This window comes from Bufo gargarizans, chromosome 4 (genome assembly GCF_014858855.1).
Source record: "Bufo gargarizans isolate SCDJY-AF-19 chromosome 4, ASM1485885v1, whole genome shotgun sequence".
NCBI classification, from domain to species: domain Eukaryota; kingdom Metazoa; phylum Chordata; class Amphibia; order Anura; family Bufonidae; genus Bufo; species Bufo gargarizans.
Window position 1 is genome coordinate 289,419,790 of NC_058083.1, and position 24,377 is coordinate 289,444,166.

A 24,377-nucleotide genomic window follows, 5' to 3' on the forward strand; every position below is an offset into this window, starting at 1 on the left:
AAATTGCGCATGTTCCCGCAACGCACCAGCACCTTTTCCCGCAATGCCCGTGTGAAACCAGCCTAAGTGTTCATGATGCAATTCTTATTTTGGCCACCAGATGGTAGGCCAGTATAAGAAATGAGCAACTGTAAATCTCATTTTTCATAATCCCTGATAGAACAAAATCTAAAATTAAACATTATTTATTAGGCAAATATAGGAGCTTCAAAATCATCACAAAAAACAAAAAAAAGTTAAAAATATATAAAAAAATAAAAAAATATATAAAAGTTTAACTCACCCCCCTTTCCGTATAATAAAAAAATATATACCTAAATAACAATAAACATCATGGGTATCATCGCAACCGAAGACAACCATACTATAAAAAAAAAAATTTTTAATTCCAATACGGCGAATGGCGTAACAGAAAAAAGGGTCACTTACCCCAAAAAAGTAACAAAATGTGATCAAAAAGTCACGCACACTCCAAAATGGTATCAATAAAAACTAGATGAGCCCCATTTGGATTTTTTTTTACCACTTCCCACTACATTTTATGCCATAATTAATGGTGGCATTAGAAAGTACAACTTGTCCCGCAAAAAAATAAGCCCTCAGACAGCTATGTGACCGGAAATATAAAAAAGTTATGACTCAAGCAAAATAGGGAAGAAAAATTTAAACACAAAAAGAAATAAGCTCCGGTATCCTAAGGTAAACCCCAGCTATGTGTCTATGCAAACAGCTGGATAGGGACATTTATGAAACAGTCTAGAAGAAAACATCTTTTGCCATTAGCAACCAATCACAAAGCAGCGTTTGTCATAGTCCTTTTCAAAATCAAAGCTGTGCTGTGATTGGTTGCTATGGGCAACAAAGACAGTTTTCATAAATGCCCCAATTTTATCTAAAGAACATAGCTATGGACAATAAAAATGATGGCCAAGTTCTGGGTGAAGAGTCAAAAGAGCTTTGAATTACATAAAACATCAATAATTCAGGCAGGATATTTGAAACGCATAAGGTCAAATTGTGGGTTTGTTTCAAATATAACTAAGAATCCATTTGACTTAAATTTTGTATTTTGTCTTTTATTTCCATACAAATTTATGTTTCTCAAAAATGGTGCTTGCAATTCAAACTTTGACCACTAGATGTAGCTACTGCATCACCCAAGCTTTCCAAAGTATTCCTACAGTCTAAAAGAAGACAACCTGTGTTCCAATTAAAATGAGGAATTTATTAAATCAAATCATCCTGTTTTCTTAACAGTTACATAAGTTACATTGAATGTTTAAAGTCAGTTTTCACATGAATTTACTTTAGAATACAGGCAAAATAGTACCGAACGACATGTACATAAAAAATACCTCAGCATTCAAATAAGGCCATCATAAAATAAGAAAAAATAGTATTCATATGTCAACATATTCATAACCTTATTTTCCACACACAGTAGAGCCAGCCATTTTGTGCAACGTTGTAGCATCCATTAGAACAAGCCTATGTTCACATCTGCCAGTGCTGTAATTCCATTGTTTTGTTCTCTTATAGGAGCAGAACCATAAAAATAATAGAAGCACCAGACCCATTAAATAACATATGAAAGGCGCAGGATGAACCGCCACCGACTATAATGGGGTCTATCGGGATTCCATTAGGGAGCCTGACATTTTACCACATAAAATAGCTATTTTCTCCTGTTTTTTTGACAGGATCTACGACGGAGGCACCAACGCAGATGTGAACATGGCCTAAATATATCATTATAGAGGACCTGTAACCTCTCCTGATATGTCTGTTCTAGCAACAATTCTGGAGCATCCACTCATTATTCTATCTTGTGCTAATTCTAAATTATTCCTACGGGAAATTTATGAATGAATTACTAGCAGTTTGTAATGAAGGTCCAGTTGGGGCGTGTCCCTGCACAGTTTGACACTGACAGTACTGATTGGATAATGTCAGACTGTGCAGGGACACACCCTTAATAGGTAACACACATCTGGGCCTTTATTACAAACGGCAGGTAATTCATTCATAACTTCTAGCAGGAATAATTAAGGAATGGCACAACAGAGTCGTATAAGATGCTCCAGAATGATTATTACACGGAAATGTAAGTAAGTAGTAAAAGTAAAACAAACATGTCAAGAAAGGTTACAGGTACTCCTTAAGCTCAAAATGGTTACTCTTTTCTGGGTGTAGGGTACAGTTCAGCTTTTAAACAGTTCGTCTCAGTGTATAGACCTAATTTCAAGCAGTAAAATTGTTACCTAAGATTTATGTTATGAACACCTCACCAAATATAATAAGGCCTATATTAGACACAGCTGCCCTTGGAATTTCATTCTCCGGTCACTTTCATTAAATAAAAATTCACAAAGTGCACAAATTGTAAAGTAAAGAAATAAGAATCCAACTTTCTATACCAGGGATGGCCAACCTGTGGCTCTCCGTCTGTTTTAAAACTACAACCCCCACCATGTCCTGCTGTAGGCAGTCTGGGCATGCTGGGAGTTGTAGTTTTGCAACAGCTGGAGAGCCGCAGGTTGGCCATCCCTGTTCTATACTATAAACTGACAGCTGCTTAATACTTAGTGGTCTAATGAAGCATAGTTATAGCTTCAATAACGGTAAAATTCACTGTAAAAGTATGAAGATGCTAACTTTACCGCAAACTAAAAGTAAAAAATAAAAAAATTCTCTCTGGAGACATAAATTAAGAGATACAAAACACTAGAAATGACCAAACTTTTTTCAAAGAACAAGCACCACAATTGACATCAGCATTCCAGTTTGTAGTGTGTGATATAGAACATTTTAATCCCACTCCACCTCATCAAACTCAGAATCATCTTCTGAGTCGCTATATTCCACAGCAATGCGCCGAGACAAAATGGTGGCTACATCATTCTCAATGCGTTCATGCTTGGCTTCTTGCTCTCGCTGTTCTTCCACTTTGCGAAGCTGAATACCTGAAAGGTCGATATAAGCAGTTTAATAAAGTAGAAAAATGAATCCTAGCCCTAACAGAAAATATATACCGTAGACAGCCTGATGGACAAGACTGGTCACAATGTATGGGCAGCTCAATAAACGCGACACGCGCATTCATCTCATGTTTGTCAACAGAAATGGATTAACTAATTAAAATTTATAATACTAATGCTATATCGATTAAAGGAGATCATACACATTAGGCTATATGTGATTAGAATGGTAGATTTCAACCAAAATGATCATTCCTTAGATAAAAATTTAACAAACTTGTTTTACCAATGAAACATCATCATGGTTTGGAAAGTCAGCCATGTTTAAAATGCTCATCTAACAGTCATTAGTGTATATGGTGTCAACTGTGAGTGGAAGCATTTAGGAGCCACAGCTACAAAGTGGCAGACCATGTGAAGTTACAGAGCGGGATTGCCCAGTCTCAAGTGCATAAAAGTCACCACCACTTTGCTGGCTCAGTAATTGCAGAACTCCAAACCTCCTCGATTTCCACCTTGACATAGGTTTCCATGGCCAAGTAGCTGCATGCAAGCACGGGATAGAGTGGTGTACAGCATGCTACCACAGGAGAAACATGGAAATGTGTTCTGTGGACTGACAAATCAGGATTCTCTAGCTGGCAGTCTGAAGGACGAGTGTGGGTTTGATGAATGCCAGGAGAACGTTACAAGTCTGGCTGCATTGTGCCAACTGTAAAGTTTGGTGGAGGAAGGATAATGCAGGGTTGGCTTAGGCCCCTTAGTCTCAGTGAAGGGAATTCTTAATGCTTTAGCATACCAAGACATTTTGGACAACTGAATGCATCGAATTTTGTGAGAACAGTTTGGGGAGCACCTTTTTCTGTTCCAGCATGACTGTGCCCCAGTGCACAAAGCAACGTCTATAAAGGCATGACTGGATGAGTGTTTTTTTTGTTTTGGTTTTTTTTGTTGTTTTTTTTTTACTCTTTTTATTCGTTTTTCAACAGATATACATAGCATTTACATTGTGACATGTACATGTTTCCTTATACAAATATGACATGTATCTATTTCCTTATACCATACCCTTAACCCCCCCTGCCTACCGCCCCTCCATTCTCAACATGTCAGATACCATCATTTGAGGTAAGTCAAGTTACTTGGATTTTTTTTATCAGGGTGAATAGGAGCTCACACTGTCCCTGCTGCTCTGTGCTCACAGCAGCAGGGAGCCGACTATGGCAGCCAGGGCTTCAGTAGCGTCCTGGCTGCCATGGTAACCGATCGGAGCCCCAGGATTACACTGCTGTGGCTCCTATGGGAACTGCCACTGAGGAGGAGGGGGATCCTGTGGCCACTGCCACCAATGATTAATACTGGGGGGCTTGGGTGTTGGGTGGGGGAGGGCACACTGTGCCACCAATGTTTTTAATACTGGGGTTCGTGGGGGGGGGGGGGGGGCGCACTGCACCACCAATGAAGATAACTCGCCCCTTAATTCATATACAGGAGGCTGGAGCTGGCTGCAGAATCATATAGCCGGCTCCCGACCTCTATGAGGTGCGGCACCTGAGGGGTTACTACCGCAGATCGCAGCTACTTGTCATAGAGGTCGGGAGCCGGCTATGTGATTCTGCAGCCAGCTCCCGCCTCCTGTATATGAATTAATGAGAGAAGCATCTTCATTGGTGGCGCAGTGGCCACAGCCCCTCCCCTCCTCTTGTCCTTTCTCCTCTCATTGGTGGCAGCGGCAGCAGCAGTACAGGGGGAGGGAGACACTGCTTCCTTCTCCCCTGTGCTGCTGAGGGAACACAGATCCGTGTTCCCGATTCGTTATCGGAATATCGGCAAAATAGTTGCCGATACCGATAACTTTCAAAATCCTAAATATCGGCCGATAATATCGGTACAACCAATAATCGGTCGATCCCTAGTCTAGATATTTAGAGCATTGCCAAGGCAGGCCATATTTTTTCCGTACCGGCTTCCATGTTGCGTATGTATCTCTAAACATTAAGCCGTGTCTGGCTGAGGTGGGTAGCTCTGAATGTGTAGAAGAGTAGTCAGACTCCAAGGGGCAAACAGGCCGCACTCCAGTTTGTAATGGAAATGTTGGCTGTGGCCCCACAGCCAATCACAACAATGTCTCAACAGGCTGGCTAGGTTATATGTTCGTAGGTCAGGGAAGTTTATTCCTCCGTTTTGTTTATTTAACTGAAGTGTAGTCAAAGATATTCTTGGCTTTTTGCTTGCCCATATATAAGACCTAAATGCTATCTCTAGTTGTTTAATATCAGTAGGTTTTATCAGTAATGGTATGGTTTGTATCATATAGAAGAGTTTTGGAACACACATCATTTTCAGCATATGGCATCTTCCCATCACTGATAGTGGGAGTTTCATCCATCTGGAGATATCACTTAATATTTTTTTTATAGGGGGGGATAATTCAGTGAGTATATAGTGTTTGGTGTTCTTCCAATCAATATACCCAGGTATCTTATAGAGTCCTTCGCCATGGCGACTGGAAGATTACTCATGTGTTTGAACTTTCTTTTTAAAGAGTGAGGGGTTAAAGGGTTTCTGTCATGAGAAATAACGTTATGTAGCTGACTGACATTAGCATCTGCGCCGAAGGCAGGAAGCCGGCAGCAGGAGCGCATCCTTCATTCACTGCGCCTGCGCCAAATACTAAACAAGACGGCGCAGGCGCAGGATTTACAGGACGCCGAGGAGAACTCGAAAGTCAATCAACTGGACCTGGGCGTGCCAAAGGGTGCATAGACCGCTCCTCTAGGTGCTGAAGCAACGCCCTAATAGCACCTAGAGGCTCATTAGGATATTATAAAAGTCTGTATTTTAAGAGAAGGGCGGCAGGCAGGGAGTTATAAAGCACACAGTTATGTACATCGCTAATGTCAGTCAGCTACATAACGATATTTCTCATGACGGAAACCCTTTAAGTCTAACAATTCACACTTATGTTTGTTTACTCTAAAACCTGAAAGATCGCTGAACTGATTGAGTAGCAAGAATATCGTCTTCACCTGCACACTATAGTTTGACATGAAAAACACTATATCGTCTGCAAAGTGTATGTTTCACTTCCATATATGCTACATGGATACCTGATATATGAACTGGATAAATTTGGTGATGTGGAAGAACATGACTGGCCCCCACAGAGCCCTGACCTCAACCCCACCCATTGAACACCTTTAGGATGAACTAAAACAGACATTGCGAGTAAGGTTCCAACATCCGCGTTTGACCTCACAATTACTTTTTAGGATACATGGGCAAAAATTCCCAGACAGATTCCAAAATATTGTAGAAAAGCTTCCCAGAAGAGAAGAAGCTGTTTTAGCAGTAAAGGGGGTGCCAACTCCATATTAATGCCTATGAATTTAGAATGGGATGTCACAAAAGCTTCTGTAGGTGTAAAGTGTAGGTGTCACAATATTTTGTTCATATAGTGTGACACTGCATACAGCACTGCTCTTTCCATCAAAATAACAAGCACCATAATGGAAGCCCAACAGACCCCATTATATACACACACCAATGTTATCTGTACGGATGAATCAGCACTGCACATAAATAAAGCCAGAAGGCAAATGTGACCACAGCCTTAGGGCTCATGCACACAACCCAGTGCTCCAGACTAAATAAAAAATACCTAGTAGCCATTGGCTCCTGAACTGAAAAATTTAGGAGCCAAATCAAATCGAATCAAAATTTGGGTATCGTGACGCTACGCCGATCAGATCGGCGTAGGGTTGTTTTGATACCAAAATTTTGATTCGCTTTCGTCACCATAAAAAAGTATTGAGATACTCAATACCGCGCAAAAAAATTTGCATTTTATGAAATGTTCGGCCCATAATAGAACAGTCCTATCCTATTTTTTGCGGTGACAAGGTGACAAAAAAATGGCGAATACTCACCGCATAGGAGATATTTTTTAATAATTTAATAGTTTGGACAGCGCTATGTAATATGTTTATTTATTTATTGTTTGTATATTTTATATGTAAAATTGGGGGGGATTTTAACTTAATATTTTAGGGTACTTTCACACTAGCGTTTTTCTTTTCCGGCATAGAGTTCCGTCCTAGGGGCTCTATACCAGAAAAGAACTGATCAGTTTTATCCCCATGCATTCTGAATGTCTTCAGTTCAGTCTTTTTGACTTTTCAGGACGGAGATAAAACCGCTGCATGCTGTGCTACTATCTCCGGCCCAAAAAACTGAACACTTGCCTGAATGCCGGATCCTGCATTTTTTCCCATAGGAATGTATTAGTGCCGGATCCGGCATTCAAAATACCGGAATGCACCCGCACTAAATCCGGACCCATTCACTTCTATGGGGCTGTGCACATGAGGGGTGATTTTCACACATCACTTGTGCATTGCGTGAAAATCGCAGCATGCTCTATGTTGTGCGTTTTTCACACAACGCAGGCCCCATAGAAGTTAATGGGGCTGCGTGAAAATCGCAAGCATCCGCAAGCAAGTGCGGATGCGTTGCGATTTTCATGCATGGTTGCTAGGATGAAAGTCTATTCACTGTATTATTTTCCCTTATAACATGGTTATAAGGGAAAATAATAGCATTCTTTAATACAGAATGCTTAGTAGAAGGTCAATATAATAAACATTGGTGGCGCAGTGCGCTCCCCCAATACCCCAGTATAATAAACATGGGCGGCCCCACCCGATATAATAAACATTGGTGGCGCAGTGCGCTCCCCCAATATAATAAACATTGGTGGCGCAGTGGGCAGTGCCAATGAGGGTTAAAAAATTGAAAAATGATTAACTCACCTCCTCCAATTGATCGTCTCCTGTTCTTTCTTCAGGACCTGCCAAAGGACCTGTGGTGACATCACTGTGCTCATCACATGATACATCACATGATCCATCACCATGGTAATGGACCCAGTGACGTCACCACAGGTCCTGAAGAAAGAACAGGAGACCGGCAGCTACGCGATCAACTTGAGGAGGTGAGTTAAAAAAAAATTATTATTATTTTTTAACCCTCATTGGCACTTCCCACTGAGCCACCAATGTTTCTTATACTGGGGTGTTGGGGGGAGGGGGCGCACTGTGCCACCAATGTTTTTTATACTGGGGGGGCGCACTGTACCACCAATGTTTCTTATACTGGGGGGGCGCACTGCACCACCAATGAAGAAAACTGACCTGTTAATACAAATACAGGAGGCGGGTGCCAGAATCAAATTGCCGGCACCCGACCTCTGTGACAGGGAGCTGCGATCAGCGGCAGTTAACCCCTCAGGTACCGCACCTGAAGGGTTAACTCAACTGCCGCTGATCGCAGCTCCCTGTCACAGAGGTCAGGTGCCGGCAATTTGATTCCGGCACCCGCCTCCTGTATTCGTATTAACAGGTCAGTTTTCTTCATTGGTGGTGCAGTGGCCACAGCCCCTCCTCCCGTTTCTTCTCATTGGCGGAGGCGGCGGCAGCAGCACAAGGGGGAGGGAGAGACTCCTCCACTGCTCTGCTGAGAGGAACATCGGCGGCGGGGCGGAGAACTATCATCTCCTGTGCCCCGCCGCTGTTCAACGGCAGAGCTGCGGCGGCAGGTATAGTCGCAAATGGCGACAAAACTAAAAAGTCTTGTCGCCATTTGCAAATTCTAAGTCGCATTGGCGACCATTTTGGTCGCCATCTGGAGCCCTGCAACCGTATGTATTTTGCGGTCCGCAAAATACAGATCCACAAAAAATACAGATGACATCCATGTGCATTTCGTATTTTGCGGAACGGAACAGCTGGCCCTTCATAGAACAGTACTATCCTTGTCTGTAATGCGGACAATAATAGGACATGTTCTATATTTTTGCGGAACGGAAATACGGACATACGGAAATGGAATGCATATGGAGTAACTTCCATTTTTGGTGCAGGCCCATTGAAGTGAATGGTTCCGCATACTGTCCGAAAAAAAAACAAACGGACATGGAAAGAAAATACGTTTGTGTGCATGAGCCCTTACATCGCGCACAAATATCATGCTTGATAGATGTAAAACATGCTAAATAATGCCCCATGCAGACTGTGTCAATTTCACAGCATTTGGCTCATATGCATATATCAGACATAGATATAAAGCTCCATTGACCCAACGGAGGCCAAAAGAGTGTAATTTTTGCCTGTGTTTGGGTGTATAAGTTGGGTGCACACAATTTTTTTCACTGTATAGCAAAGCACAGTATACTATACAGTGATGGACTGCAAACTGCTTATTCAGAATTTGCAGCAGTTCCAGATACCTGACCTGCACCAATCTAAGTTTCGTCACATAACTGGCAAGTCATAAGAGTCTTTTTTCACGAGAATTACAAAAATAGCATTACCTTTTCGAATGGCTTCCAGCAGAACACTTCTAGCATCACTGATAACTGGGAGAGTTGATGGGTGTCTCTTAGACTCTGGCGCAACTTGAGATGGAGGGGATGAGGGCAGTAGAGGAGCATGAGAACCGGGAACAATAGAAGCGAGAGGATGTAGACCAGCAGGGACATGAGAGAGGGGTTGGACTGCAACAGGAGAGGAGGGTCGCATCCCAGGAGGAGGTAAGGGTGGAGGTGGAGGAGGTGGTGGAAGACCCTGTGCCTCATTTTGGGGAAGTGGGTGTACTGGCACAGTTTCACATACTTGAGCAGAACGAGATACTGGCGGAGAGGGCTGTACAAGGGGTGGAGCTACAGGCGGTGCAGCTGGGTGAAGCACTCCAGGTGCTATCAGCAAAGGAGCTGGTGGGGGTGGCACAATAGCAGTTTGCAAGTTAGCTGTAGGTGGCGGGGGAGGTGGAGGAACAGGAGGTGGAGGAGTGGAGGATACTGATGATCGCAGAGAGGAAGCAGAAAGGGCTGATGGAAGAGGTGGAGGAGGTGGAGGAAGTGGAGGTGGCGGTGGTGGTGGAGAGGGGCTCACAAACACTGCCGTTCTACCCATGGCTGGAGACTGTGGCCGGTTTTCAGACAATCCTTGTGTGGCACTATAAAAAAAAATTATAATAAAGAATTTAAAGGATTTTTAACAAAACACTGTAATTTATGTAGAACACATACCATATTACACTATAATGCCTTTCAGAACTTCTACTGGTCGTGTTGGATGAAATATTAATTCCTTTGTGGTCAACTTAAAGGTATCTGATCGGTGAACCCGGGACCCCCCCCCCCCCCCCCCGTCGATCAGCTGTTTGAGAAGCCTGTGAGCACTGCAGCCTTCAATCTGCTTTTCTTAGGACAAGTGACGACACGTACATATGTCACATGGCCTAGGTGCAGCTCAGCCCCATTCAAGTACATTTACATTGTCATCATACTGGATTTGGGGTTTTGTAAGTACTCCACATTATGTACTTATTTTCTACATTTAACCAATAGACTAGGGCGTCATCCTTTATAAAATATAAGTTCCTTGGCTGTTCACTCTGCTCTTTAAGCTAATATACTATGCAAAATACAGTACCTGATAACAGGCATGGCTTTTCCATCTCCAGCTGCATGCATTGGTGGTGGTGGTGGTGGCTCATGAGGTCTCACCAATACCCGGTCTTCAACCCTGTTCAGGAGATCGGTCATCTGGCTATAAGGAAGCGCAGCAAGCGAGAAGGGTCCATTTGCAGTCTCTCCATAAGCTTGTGGTCTAGTGAAAGACATTTATTTATTCATTTTTTTAAAGCTAATCCTGAACTCACAGCATTATAATGAGTTATTATGCTGTGCGTTCCTACCTGACTGCGGGTCTTTTGTACTATACTGACATAATGCTATGAGCACAGCACAGTAGACCCATGGTCAGCTAAGAACTCACAGCATCATAAGTCATAAGGCTCACTTGAACATTTTGGGGGAAAACTCCTAGACTATAGTATACAAATACTAAACAAGTAAAAAATAAACTGTAGCTGCAGCTTTACTGCACATTTAATATCCATAAAAAAAATATGGGCAACTTACTACTACTGTGTTGCCAGACAAGAAATGTTTCAGACTGCAGCAGTTATCAAGAAGGGATTGTGAACGGGATATCTTTTATAGATTCTTGGGTCCACCGTGCACCCCACTAGAATAAAAAAAATACTGTACATGAAAAGCTCATTGATTGCAATACAACATACCTTGTCTCAAAATGAGCGGCTGGCCCATTAACAACTTCTATATGCTTGTATGTATCTATTTCATCGTCAGCCAGTTCTTGACCAAGGGCTAACTTCTGCCACTCACGACGCCGGTCATGTGGCGCTCGAGGCACTTTCTCAGGCTCATGTGGACGATCAATATTCTTTTGCTGAAATAAATACAAATAATAAACCATTTACAATAAAGTGAATTGCTGAATCTATAGAGGGAGCTGGGCTGCGGTACGCTGGTAAGGCCACTATACAGCAGACGGAACTTTCATTGGTGGAGTAAAGGGACGGTACAACTCTTTCAATACAAAATGCACAATTGACAAACATTTGTTTCTTCTCTGAAAGAGCAATATATAATCAAAGAAGTCTGGAGTGGGAATCATTTTTGATATCTATGGGATAGTACTAATTTTTGTTATAAGTAACAAAGACAAATAATACCTTCTGCTTTCTCTTTTCTTTACGTTTGTCCTCAGTGTCCTGAATCATCTTCTCTTTCCACAAGTCAAAAAAGTAGGATGGGTTGGTGTAAAACTTTAATCCTTGCTTACCATCATCTCTATCAAAACAAAGACATAATAAGATATCAGCTTAAAGCCAAAGACTAGCTAGTCACTTTCAATTGGAAACAAACCCAAAAAATTAAGAGTAAAATTATGTTGTGAAGATCCTCTGCACTCTACCTAAAATTAGTGTTAAAATTAGGTACTTGTGATTACGATGTACAAATTATGATGCCCAACTTTTTCTTATTCAAATATACATACATAGTAACAAATAATAGATAGTCTATTTTTGTTTGGACAATGACAAACCTGACATTCTTGGCATAGTCTAAAATAGATATATTAGGCTTTGATTACATCAATGTTTTTATAAATCCGGGAAAGGAACAGACTGCCAGATTTACCATATCCGGCATTGCCGGGCACCACCATATCCCCATTCACTATAATGGTAAACATCAGGTTTCCATCATGAATGCTGGCTTCTGTCACAGAATGACCGCTGCATGCAGCTGTATTTTCCCAGCAGAAAGTCAACATTTATGCTGAAAACCTGCCAGATCCCATTATAGTAAATGGGAATCTGGAGGTGCAAGATTCCAGATTTATCAAAACAAAAATCAGAACCTAGCCTTAGATAGATAGATAAATAAATAAATCTATCTATCTATCTAATACACAGTGTAACACAGCGAGGGGTTTTGTCTGGGAAGGCAGGTATTTTCCTCCCAACATGTGCGGCTGGGCTGGTTTCCAGCCAGGTAAGATCAAATACCGGACCAGAGTTTAAGTGCCGGTCCGTGTTTTGGCAGCACCTTGCTGTCCTTAAATAGGCAGCTGGACTCAGCAGCTGAGTCTCTGTGTTGGGATCTGAGGTTTTGTGCCGGACTGGGGGGCTGAGACCCATGTGCAGGGGGAACAGGCCCCCTAAAGCCTGCTGTGGACTACTGGAGGCAGAACTGCCAACATGGTGTTCTGTGCAAATTGAACTTTCCATTTGTGTGTGAATTAACACCAAAGACTACAAAGTGACATGTTTTATGCAACTGCTGCAAGTGTGAATAAACTTGTATTTTGCCTCCGCTTAACCCAGCTACCAAAGCGAAACCCCACAGCAGTGATGTAGTCTGTGTCCATTCAAGTTTAAAGGGAACCTGTCATCATGAAATTGCAATGTTATCTGTCAGCATTATGCTACAGGAGGAGCTGAGCAGAATGATATATAGTTTTATGGGAAAAGACTCAGTAAAACTTGTATTTCATTCATTTATATTCCTGCTCATTCTGGGCTTTGAAGTCAAGGAGGCGGAGCTATCAGTGATTGACAGCCTTTCCTCTATGACTGTGTATACAGAGATAGCTGTCAATCACTGATAGGACCGCCTCCTTGACGTCAAAGCCCAGAATGAGCAGGAATTTAAATAAATGAAATACAAGTTATATTGAATCTTTTCCCACAAAACTATACATCAATCTGCTCAGCTCCTCCTGCTCTATAACCTGCTACCTTCAGCACAGACACCATGTTCAACATGACAGGTTCCCTTCAAAGGGAAACTCCAGAAGCAGAGGCCCATATACCACTGAACATGTAAGAATTAGGCTACTTTCACAATAGCGTTTTTGCTGGATCCGGCAGGGTCCAGCAAAAACGCTTCAGTTACTGATAATACAACTATCTGCATCCGCTTGAGTGGATCCGGTTGTATTATCTTTAACATATTTTTAACATTGCTAAAACGGATCCGTAATAAACTCCATTGAAAGTCAATGGGGGACGGATCAGTTTTCTATTGTGGCAGATTGTGCCAGAGAAAACTGATCCAACCCCATTGACTTGCATTGGGGTCACGACGGATCCGTTTTGCTCTGCATCCCTAAGACGTAAAGCAAAATACAACATGTTGCGGTTTGCTATCCGATCTGGGAACGCAACTAAACGGAACGGAGTGCATTTTGGAGCATTCCGTTCTGTTCAGTTTTGTCCCCATTGACGATGAATGGGGACAAAACTGAAGCGTTTTTTTCCCGTATTGAGCCACTATGACGGAACTCAATACTGGAAAACTTTCATGCTAGTGTGAAAGTAGCCTTACTAATGTAAGAGAATTTGCCAAATACTACATTTGTGGCAAAGTAAACTATCTTCAGTTGTTATCTGCATTTTTAACTAAGGGTACATATCCAGCAAAGGCAATATACATGAATATTTCATAGTTATCTCTACCCAAAGTACAACAGTCCACACCAGCCAGCAATCAAGAACGATCCTATGAATTATGAATTTAATTCTAAAGCCATATACTGTATGCTCAAATAATTCCTAACAAAGCAATGACAGAACATGCACAAGAAAAAGGTTAAAAAATAAACTGTTATTCTAATACACACTAATTTAACATGCCGCAATAAAGACAATTAAGCGGCAGATTAATATATGCAGTTCTTTTCTTCATCTCGTTGAGTACATTCTGGGGGAGATGAAAGACGCACAGCATCAATCTGTGAATTAAAAGAGACTGAGAGGAGGGTTCTTGGGTAGCAGTTTAACCTCACACTTGAACAGAATGTTCAAAGTACAGTACATTATTTTAATTGGCATGCCTAAATAATGGGCATAAAAGTGTGACATCTGGCGAACAGCATGTGCTCAAAGCTGCAGCTGATCCTTATGTTCAAGACCAAAAAAATGCAGTTTTTTATATTGGATAAATCTGTACAGATCCTGATAGATTAAGGCTATTTTCACACTTGCGGCCGTGTGATCCGGCAAGCACTTCCATTGCCGATCTGGATGTGACTGAAAGCATTTGTGAGACGCATCCAGATGCGGATCAGTCTCACAAATGCATTGCAAGAACGGATCCCCCTCTCCGCTTGTCATGCGGACAGACGGATTTGTCTTGTATCTTTTTCCACCTTTGTTTCCGGAAGGATGGATCCGGCATTCCGGTATTTTGAATGCCGGATCCGGCACTAATACATTCCTATGGGGAAAAATGCCGGATCCGGCATTCAGGCAAGTCTTCAGTTTTTTTCGTCGGAGATAAAACCGTAGCATGCTACGGTTTTATCTTTTGCCTCATCAGTCAAAATGACTGAACTGAAGACATCCTAATGCATCCTGAACGGATTACTCTCCATTCAGAATGCATGGGGATATGCCTGATCAGTTATTTTCCGGTATAGAGCTCCTGTGACGGAACTCAGTGTCGGAAAAGAAAAACGCTAGTGTGAAAGTACCCTAACACTGCATGTCACCAGGCTTAGTTTAATGTCTCATTCACACTACTTGATTAGTATTTTTTATCTGCTTCCTTAAACCAAAACCAAGAGTGTATCCTAAACACAGAAAAGATACCATGGAAACATTTAGGGTTACACAGCAACTTTTGCTGTTGAGTGACCAAAGGTCACAGTTGCTGCGATTGCAATACACCAGAAATCAAAACCTGCTGGATTATAAAATAAAAAAAAATAATAAAGCCCTCACCATTAATCTACACTCAATGACAAATTGAAAACTGAATTTTAGAAATGTTTGAAAATGTAGTAAAAAGGGAAAAAAACTAAATTTTGAATGGACATAAGTATTCAAACCCTTTACTATGACACTTGAAATTTAGTTCTGGGCCGTTTTTCTTGATCATCTTTGAGAGGTTTCTAGACCTTGATTGGAGTCCACCTGTGGTAAGTTCAGTTGATTGGACATGATTTGGAAAGACACAGTCCTGCCCATATAAGGTCTCACAGCTGACAATCCATTTCAGAAAAAAAAAAAAAAAAGCCATTAGGAGGAAAGAACTGTCTGTAGAGCTCAGGGACAGGATTGTGTGGGGGCACAGATCGGGAGAAGGGTACACAAATGTTCTGCTCCACTCAAACTTCCCAAGCACAAAGCCAAGAAAACATAGAAGTGGCTTAGGAACAACTATGTGACTGTCAGTGAGTGGCACAGCCAGAGCCCTGACTTGAACCCAATCAAATATCTGTGGAGAGACCTGAAAATGGCTGTCCAACAATGGCCCCCCTCCAACCTGACAGAGTTTGAGAGGATTTGCAAAGAATAACAGAAAACCTTCAAATCTAGGTGTTCAAACCTAACAAAAATGATGAACCTTCTTAAAACGTAAACTTTTAAGTCCAATAATACATAAATTAGATTTTAACCGTTCCCTAAAAAGTCCCTGCCTAGGGAGTGGAATAGCAACCCTGAGAAGGACGATCTCACTGTCTTCAAAACTATCCCTTCTTACCCAATTGACTTCTTTTGCCCACTGCCTACACTCGCTATACTAAATCCCTTAAAATCATGGGGTGGTATAGGGATAGTTTTGAAGACAGTGGGATTGCTCTCCTTAGGGCTGCTTTTGGCAGTTTACCTTTTTTATTTTGCAGTACTATACCATTGAAAACTAACTACAAAATATTGTACTTCTGTAGCAACCAGCACAAATGATAGAACCTCCTATATAGATAGGTAATCCATTGTCCACTTACTGCTGTTGTAAGGGCTGATTCACATGATCGTGAGCAGTCCGGGAAACTAGGTCCGCGTGTCAACGGCATCTCCCAGACAGACCATGGAGATCTTGACCTGACTGCATCATAGTAGGGATGCGGACAGCACACAGTGTGCTGTTTGCATCTTTTGCGGCCCCATTGAAATGAATGGGTCTGCATCCATTCCGCAAAATTGCAGAACGGATGCGGACACAAATATAGTCGTCTGAATGAGCCCTGGCTACTTTCACATGTGCCTTCTGGCAGGTTGTTCTGGCAAAGAATTCCTGGAATCGTAAAATAATATGGGTGGGCACTCATATATGGAGATATTTAGGACACAATTTATTATTAAAATATACAATAAAATACAATCACAATATAAAATGGTGTGGTACAATCAATTATACTACTTTCTAGAGCTGGGGCTGATGACCCAATAAAGTCTCCACCTGATACTCTCAGGGCTGTAAGTCCCGGGAATTGGTATACTGTATTACAGGTGGGATATTGCGGTAATCAGACTCTGCTCAAATTCTGTGGTGTTACTCTATATTATCAATGATATCAGAATACCTATAAAAACACATTTCACCTGTGGTGATATAATTGGTCCCAAAAGATATACATTTGCCGCTCAGTTATCATATTGCCGATTCCTGGCTTTAAAAGTATATTTGCACGTATGAACAAAATTCCATTGTAATCAGTCTCTTTATATATCCGCAAAGAAATGTTGCAGTCTTTTTATATCGATAATGGCTATTGTATCCGGATTAAGTTACTATGATGGAAGTCCTTAGTATATGTTTCTAGTATAATTCATTCCGATCCCATAGTTATTAAATAACTCAAATCATTACCCACTATGTGGGCTTACCTTAGCCTGCAGCCTGCTGGGACTTGCGACTAAGTCCGCACTCCACACTGTATACCGGCGTCCCGGCTCTGGAGTTAAGTCGCGTCCCACGTGTCTCTCACCGCTGATTTTGGAGTTTGATTCAGTGTGAGGATCACGTACCTTCCAGGCGCGGGCTGATGACGTCTTCAGGTCTTTTTTTAGATGAAATAGAAAAAGCTCCGGTTTCTTCAAAAGTGCACTTGAATTTCTATAAACGGGGTATTTGTTCAAAGTCTTACGCCAGACGCGTTTCGGGGAGACGCTGTCCCCTTCCTCAGTGGCATACCCCGATTCTATCTTGGCGTAAGACTTTGAACAAATACCCCGTTTATAGAAATTCAAGTGCACTTTTGAAGAAACCGGAGCTTTTTCTATTTCATCTAAAAAAGACCTGAAGATGTCATCAGCCCGCGCCTGGAAGGTACGTGATCCAAAATCAGCGGTGAGAGACACGTGGGACGCGACTTAACTCCAGAACCGGGACGCCGGTATACAGTGTGGAGTGCGGACTTAGTCGCAAGTCCCAGCAGGCTGCAGGCTAAGGTAAGCCCACATAGTGGGTAAAGACTCGAGTTATTCAACAACTATGGGATTGGAATGAATTATAGTAGAAATATATACTAAGGACTTCCATCATAGTAACTAAATCCGGATACAATAGCCCAGGCATGGCCAACCTGCGGCTCTCCAGCTGTTGTAAAACTACAACTCCCACCATGCCCTGCTGTAGGCTGCTAGCTGTAGGCAGTCTGGGCATGCTGGGAGTTGTAGTTTTGCAACAGCTGGAGAGCCTCAGGTTGGCCATCCCTGCAATAGCCATTATCGATATAAAAAGACTGGCTACACATTGCAACATTTCTTTGCGGATATATAAAGAGACTGATTACAATGGAATTTTGTTCATACGTGCAAATATACTTTTAAAGCCAGGAATCAGCAATATATGATAACTGAGCGGCAAATATATATCTTTTGGGACCAATTATATCACCATAGGTGAAATGTGTTTTTATAGGTATTCTGATATCATTGATAATATAGAGTAACACCACAGAATTTGAGCAGAGTCTGATTACCGCAATATCCCACCTGTAATACAGTATACCAATTCCCGGGACTTACAGCCCTGAGATTATCAGGTGGAGACTTTATTGGGTCATCAGCCCCAGCTCTAGAAAGTAGTATAATTGATTGTACCACACCATTTTATATTGTGATTGTATTTTATTGTATATTTTAATAATAAATTGTGTCCTAAATATCTCCATATATGAGTGCCCATCCATATTATTTTACGTTTTAACTTGTCCTTTGAGGGGTGTACTCAAACTGTGGCTGGCGCACCTACCCAGGGGGAATAGTGGTGAGCGGATCTCTGAAATTTTCTGGTACAATTCCTGGAATCGGCTCGACAAAAATCGCTGCGTGCATAGGGGGCTGGTGGGCATTCCGCACAGGTAACTCTTGGCCTTATACCCACTTCTTGATTCTACTTCTGATTTTGGCTTAAAAAAATACTGGATAAAAAATACCAGACGAAAGCGGATATTAAAATGACCTATCCACAGGATTGCTAATAATTGAGGATTGTCTTGTACTGATGGCAGAACTGGAGCAGTACTAGAATGCCAACCATAGGATTTTATGTTGTTCCTGCTCCTAGAACTGTTACCTATAGTTCATAAAAATAATATATCTAAAAATAAATAAATGAATTAAAAAATAATAATATGCATTATGTATTTTTCAAAAGAAAAAGAACCCACAGGATGCCCAGAATCGGCTGCTTTGATTAAAGTACTGCATGCTCGTAATGCACTTTTGGGTCATAACAGCATACAATTCAATTAAATACATCACTTCTGACATCCTATCCATCTTCACATGCCTCATATTTCCTTACTTCAGAGTAAGCAAATGCATTATAATGCTAATTCCATGTGCAATGAACAGTTAATATTGGGCTCAGTCAAAGAATAGATCCTTTTAATGAGACTGAAAAATCAATTTGCTTTATTCCACCATTAGCCTTTGTACACATCCCTGCCTGCTGTACAATGTGAGGGAAATGTGGTTTCCTATACACTCGCCCAAGTCATTTTTAGATAGCACATTGTGTACTGGATGCCCTTGAATTGCGAAGAATCTGACCTCACTTATGTCATCTTTATTCAGTATTTCAGCCGTTTACCTCCAGTTATAGGCAGGCCATACACAATACTAGTTCAGCCAGCAGTTCTCTCCCGACATTGGTATGGTAGAAAATGCTGGATATCACTCCTGCTCTCACAGAGAAACCTGAACTCACTTCCACCAGAAAAAAAGGCTATTATTGTAGATGGCAAAAAAACTTATTTTTAGAATTTTTGCCAGTTTCCCTTTTTTATTTTGCAGTACTATACCATTGAAAACTACAAAATATTGTCCTTCTGTAGAAGTCCCCAAAAAAGAAAGTATTTCTTATACAGGTAGGTAATCCATCGTCAGATGACTGCTGGGCTACTGTAAGGGCTGATTCACATGATCCGGATCAGTCCGGGAAACAAGGTCTGTGTGTCAGCGGCATATCCCAGAGCGACCACGACGACCCTGACTGCATCACAGTGTTTATGATGCAGTCAGTTTCTATCTGATCGGGGGTCTAATGTACTGTACTGACATGATGATGGGAGTAGAGTACAATAGGCCCACTATCACATAGGAACTGACTGCATCATAATACACTATGATGCAATCGGTTCCGGTCAGGGGAGCTGTGGTCAGTCCGGGACATGCGGTGGACACAAGGACTGTGTTTCCCGGACAAATCACAGTCGTGAGAATCATCCCTAAAAGATGTAAGCAGTAAGGGGTTTCCTTGTGATAATAACATCTGTAGAATTGGGGTGGCAGGTCTAGATAAAGATGCCCACAGAAAAGTACTGCACTTATCAGTGTAATGTGTAATGCTCTAATTGAGTCACTACGAGTGGGGCTTTCTCTGGTCTGACTGAGAAAGTTAAGGTGCATTTAGACGCACCAGTAACCGTCCAGATTATATGGAACGACCACTCCTGCAAACGGTCATTCCCGATCACCTGGCCGTCTCAATGGGCCACCGATCACATGATCCTGTCGATCATGCAGGCACCACCGATCATGGCGTCTGAGCAGTAGATCGTGTGGTCTAATCAGCAATCTGCTGCACAGAAGCCACAATTCTATATGAGGACGCGGGATCGCTATAGCAATCCCTCGTCCTCAGAGTGAAGAAGATCACTGCATGTAAACGTGGATCAAAACATCCGGCAACGGAGGGAGCAGACAATAGCAATCCGCGACGGGGACCAGTCTCCATAGCATCGCGGTCACTGTCACAGCCTGCTATTGGCTAACCTCGAACACCCCCCCCCCCCCCCCCCCTCCAGCAGATGTTTAGATCCGCCCGACGGGGAGATGCAGCGGTGGCCGTGCAGGGATCTAGAGGAATGTGGGTGCCAGGGACCAGGTAAGTATCGTCTATAGGAGGGGCCCAGGCATTATGGGGGGGTATTTGTATTATTGGATAACCCCTATAAGTAAGACTGTTTGCTGTGCTAAAAGTCCAATCAAGGAGGAAGATACAGACAAGAAGTAGAATACATGGAATAACTTTAAAAAAATGATATTCAGAAAATCATCCATTTTTTTTTTATTATATAGCATATAGGATAAGAAATCGCTAAATTTAATATAAATATATATTTATTTTTTTGTTTAAGGGTTTAATTTATTGCCCAAAGCACGCAAAATGAGATCTTAATTAAACAATTAGTGTTTTGTGTCTACAGCTCCTATGCAGACCTGTATGTCTCTATGGTAACAGACTACAAAGAAATGGTTGCTGATCTCACTGTCTTATCCGTTTCCATTCATTCATTATGTCTTGCTACTGTTCTGTATATTCGGCAGGTTAAAAGAAGTAGGAGGCAGACGGGAGTATTACCACAGTATCAGACTCCATAGGGTGTTTGTAACCTGTTATCATGGGGACACACAGGTCTACACAGGAGCTATAGACTATTTGCAGAGGTGCTACATTTCTATTACAGGAGCACCAGAGCAATAAAAATAGACATGGTCTGAAAAGACAAAGTTAGTAAGAAAATCCTAGCAGGGCATTCTCATGAGTTATTATATTCTTTATCAACTACAGTATCTTACTTTTGCTTATTGCTGTCATTTGTGCTAAACTAGAATTCACTAATTACCATGCATCAGGGGTGCACAATCTGAAACCTGCGATACCATACCATTTCCATAGTGAAACATTCAGAATGGGTTAGGCATGTTCATATATAAATTTGGGACCTTAAAATAAGCATCCCTCCAAAAGAAGCAAACATCACTTTTTACGACACTCCTAAATCTTACCGTTTCGATAATTAAGAGCAATGTAAATGTTCAAATGACAGGCATATCTTTATGAAATATCTTTATGAAAAAAATCTATATGAAAACAGGTTGGTAGTAAATCACAGTTTCATGTGCAATATGGAAATATAGCATTTGGCAGTCGAAGTCAGCTCCTTTTTTGTGACTGTCCAACCATTCTGAATACATAAATCCTGATGTCTAAAATGCTGCCAGAAATCCAGATTTTATAACCTATGGGTTATGACCTGAAAGAACAGCTTCTAAATTCATTCCCAATAGATCATCATGATATAGGTGGCCATTTTCAATAACCGTACGTTTTCTGAAAGTTAAAAAGGGACATTTTTCTAACACACTTGACATTGTCCAAAAAATGTATGTAGTGTGGGCGGGTGGAGGCGGGCCTCAGGTGGGTTATCTGCGGTCCGACTTATTCAAATACATGTCCGCCAGAAAACTGGAAAACGTTACATCAAAAATCAACTCCAACTCCTGGTTGGAGAATATTTCATTTGTCGTCAGGGACAGCAGAAGATGCGACAAATTTATTAAGAGGCATGTGTTTATTAATAGTTTGGTCAGATCTTTCTTCAGTGGGGTTTTTACTAAGACTAGAGTGTGAAAAGCTGGTGATAGTAGATGACCACCCATAGTGTTTTCTAAAAGTATGGCTAGCAGACCTTAGATACAAAAGCATGGAAAGGAATAAGCTACAAGCCATGTATTCCACCCCTCTGCCTGGCTTCAACATGTAAACAATGGGCTGCATCCAATCTGTGGCTCAGGATCATGGGGGCTGGGCATAGTATTAGCGGTGCTCATGGACTGGCGGGTTGTCACTCCACTGGGTGCTCTGGCATAGAAATACAAATTAAATGCCATATTTATAAATGCACCACTTTGGCACTTTGTTTGAATTGTGGAAATGGGTTCAAAGTGAAAACAGGCAAAATTGTTGGATGCTGCTGGTAGAAGGTACTTCAAGATTATCCAAAAGGTAATGAGTGAATTACGTCTTTATTGGCTACACGTTTCGGAAATAAACCAGCGTCTTTCTCATACATAAGTAGAGTTATAACAAACTTGTTTTGTTTTCTTTTAGTTATTGTAAGTGTATTATTGCCTAAAGAAGGTGATGGGTTCAGTGCTGAACATGTAGACAAAAAAAGATGTAATTCACTCAATACCTTTTGGATCATCTTGACGTACCTTCTGCCAGCAGCACCCAACGCCTTTGGACCTGTTTCCTTATACAAATGGTGGCTCTCCTGCCGTCAGCCCAGGCTAAGGTGCAGCAGCTGGATTTTCAAATCTACATGCCAAAATCAGATTTGTACCTGGGATATGCACAACTCCTAAAGGTGAGCACAATACCTACAGTGTCCTCCCGTTTCCCTACTGTCGTCTTTATTCTTGTTATCACATTGACATTCAGATGTGGACAGGGCTTCAGAGGTGCACTCCATGGGATTATTATTTTTTTGTGGCACCATTTTAAACCTGTGCCATATTTTACAACAGGCCACAGCACACACTTCAATGTTAAGAGATAATAATAATGATAATAAAACTCCCCACATGTATGTTTTTCTACATTGTTTAAATACTCAGAAACAATTTAAAGGATGATGAGAAACACATACATACCTGTAGGGCGTTAGTATATTGAGGGGTGGAGGATGTTCACACAATTCATAAGTTTCATGAAGAGGAATTGGCAAAGTTTTACGGTCAAACAATTGTTGATCCTGAATAGTGGAGCTTCTGAATGCTTTCCTCATTGTGATGTCCTGTAGTGACACTGAAGAACAAAAACACATTAAAAAAAAACATTGACTTTTTTTTTCTTTAGGCCATATTTTTTTCAAATTTCTAACAAACAAAATGCCTCAATAAAATATGAACTCTCACTTGTTAAAAAGTAGCTAAAGATCAGTTTTTAGGTTTCACAACTATAACAAGAATCTACTACTATTAATGTAATAGGAATATAAGACTATAAACACCATTACAAATATAATAGAAATATATATATATATATATATATATATATATTAATATATACATATATAATCAACCATTAAAAAAAGTTATAGTTTGAGATAAAAAAAATAAAAAAATAAAAATCATACCTCTCCGAAGACTTTAAAAAAAGCTCCATAATTCCTCCAAAAACTAGAATTGCCCACATGTTCTGGATTTAATGTAAGCTTTTTCTGCAGATTCTGCAGTCTGCATGGCAATATCTGCCTTTACTAGCAATGGTCTTGCTGTTTCAAAAGGATTTCTTAATCGGTAAGGCAGAGGAGCTTTGGCAACCCAAGCTCTACAGTAGTGCCATTTAATACCGCTGATAATATGGAAACAGTCTCCATTACGTACAACCTAGAGAGGTTACTCCTCTTACCAGGTGATATATTAAGAAAAAAGGAAAAACTACAGACAGACCAGTGATGTATACTTGAAGAAACTCATCAACCTTCTATAAATGTGCACCTACAGAAGTGTGCTGATGTCAATACACAATTATATGCTAGAAGTCACACGGTCACTCAGGTACCAGCACTTGTGTGATATGATGAGGTATATGGGGGGGATTTATTAATACTGGAAAGACTGGTCACATTGTGCAATGGAAAAGCAGAGTACGTGCCCATAATGCTAATCTGCTTCCTGCTCTTATTTTTCAGAAGCCCTTTTTTAAAATAAAAACTACAACCTAATAAGTGGCTATTGGCAATTGCTCTTCTCTTGCACTGGTATGTTGTAACCTTCTGTCTCATGTGTGCGTCAGGTAGTCACATTTACCCTCTTTGCAGGTCATAATGTACAACACATGACAACAGACAGACATGAGGAAACTGGCTCAAATGTGACCACAGTTCAATGAGCCATTCCAAGTACTATACACTGCTCAGTAAGTCAGCAAAATTA

General features: G+C 41.2%; 1 protein-coding gene across 2 annotated transcripts in view; it reads right to left on the reverse strand.

Moving 5' to 3' along the window:
- Positions 1-2,757: 2,757 nt before the first annotated feature.
- Positions 2,758-24,377, reverse strand: part of WASF1 (WASP family member 1) — a 152,939-nt gene continuing 131,319 nt past the window's right edge. For both annotated transcript variants that reach the window (XM_044289266.1, XM_044289267.1), the window contains exons 4-9: positions 23,091-23,244; positions 11,580-11,697; positions 11,124-11,293; positions 10,472-10,648; positions 9,349-9,992; positions 2,758-2,963 (exon numbers count right to left, since the gene is read on the reverse strand). In XM_044289266.1, the coding sequence (XP_044145201.1) occupies positions 2,809-2,963; positions 9,349-9,992; positions 10,472-10,648; positions 11,124-11,293; positions 11,580-11,697; positions 23,091-23,244 (1,418 nt within the window). In that variant the 3' untranslated portion in view covers positions 2,758-2,808. The remainder of the gene's footprint in view (positions 2,964-9,348; positions 9,993-10,471; positions 10,649-11,123; positions 11,294-11,579; positions 11,698-23,090; positions 23,245-24,377) is intronic.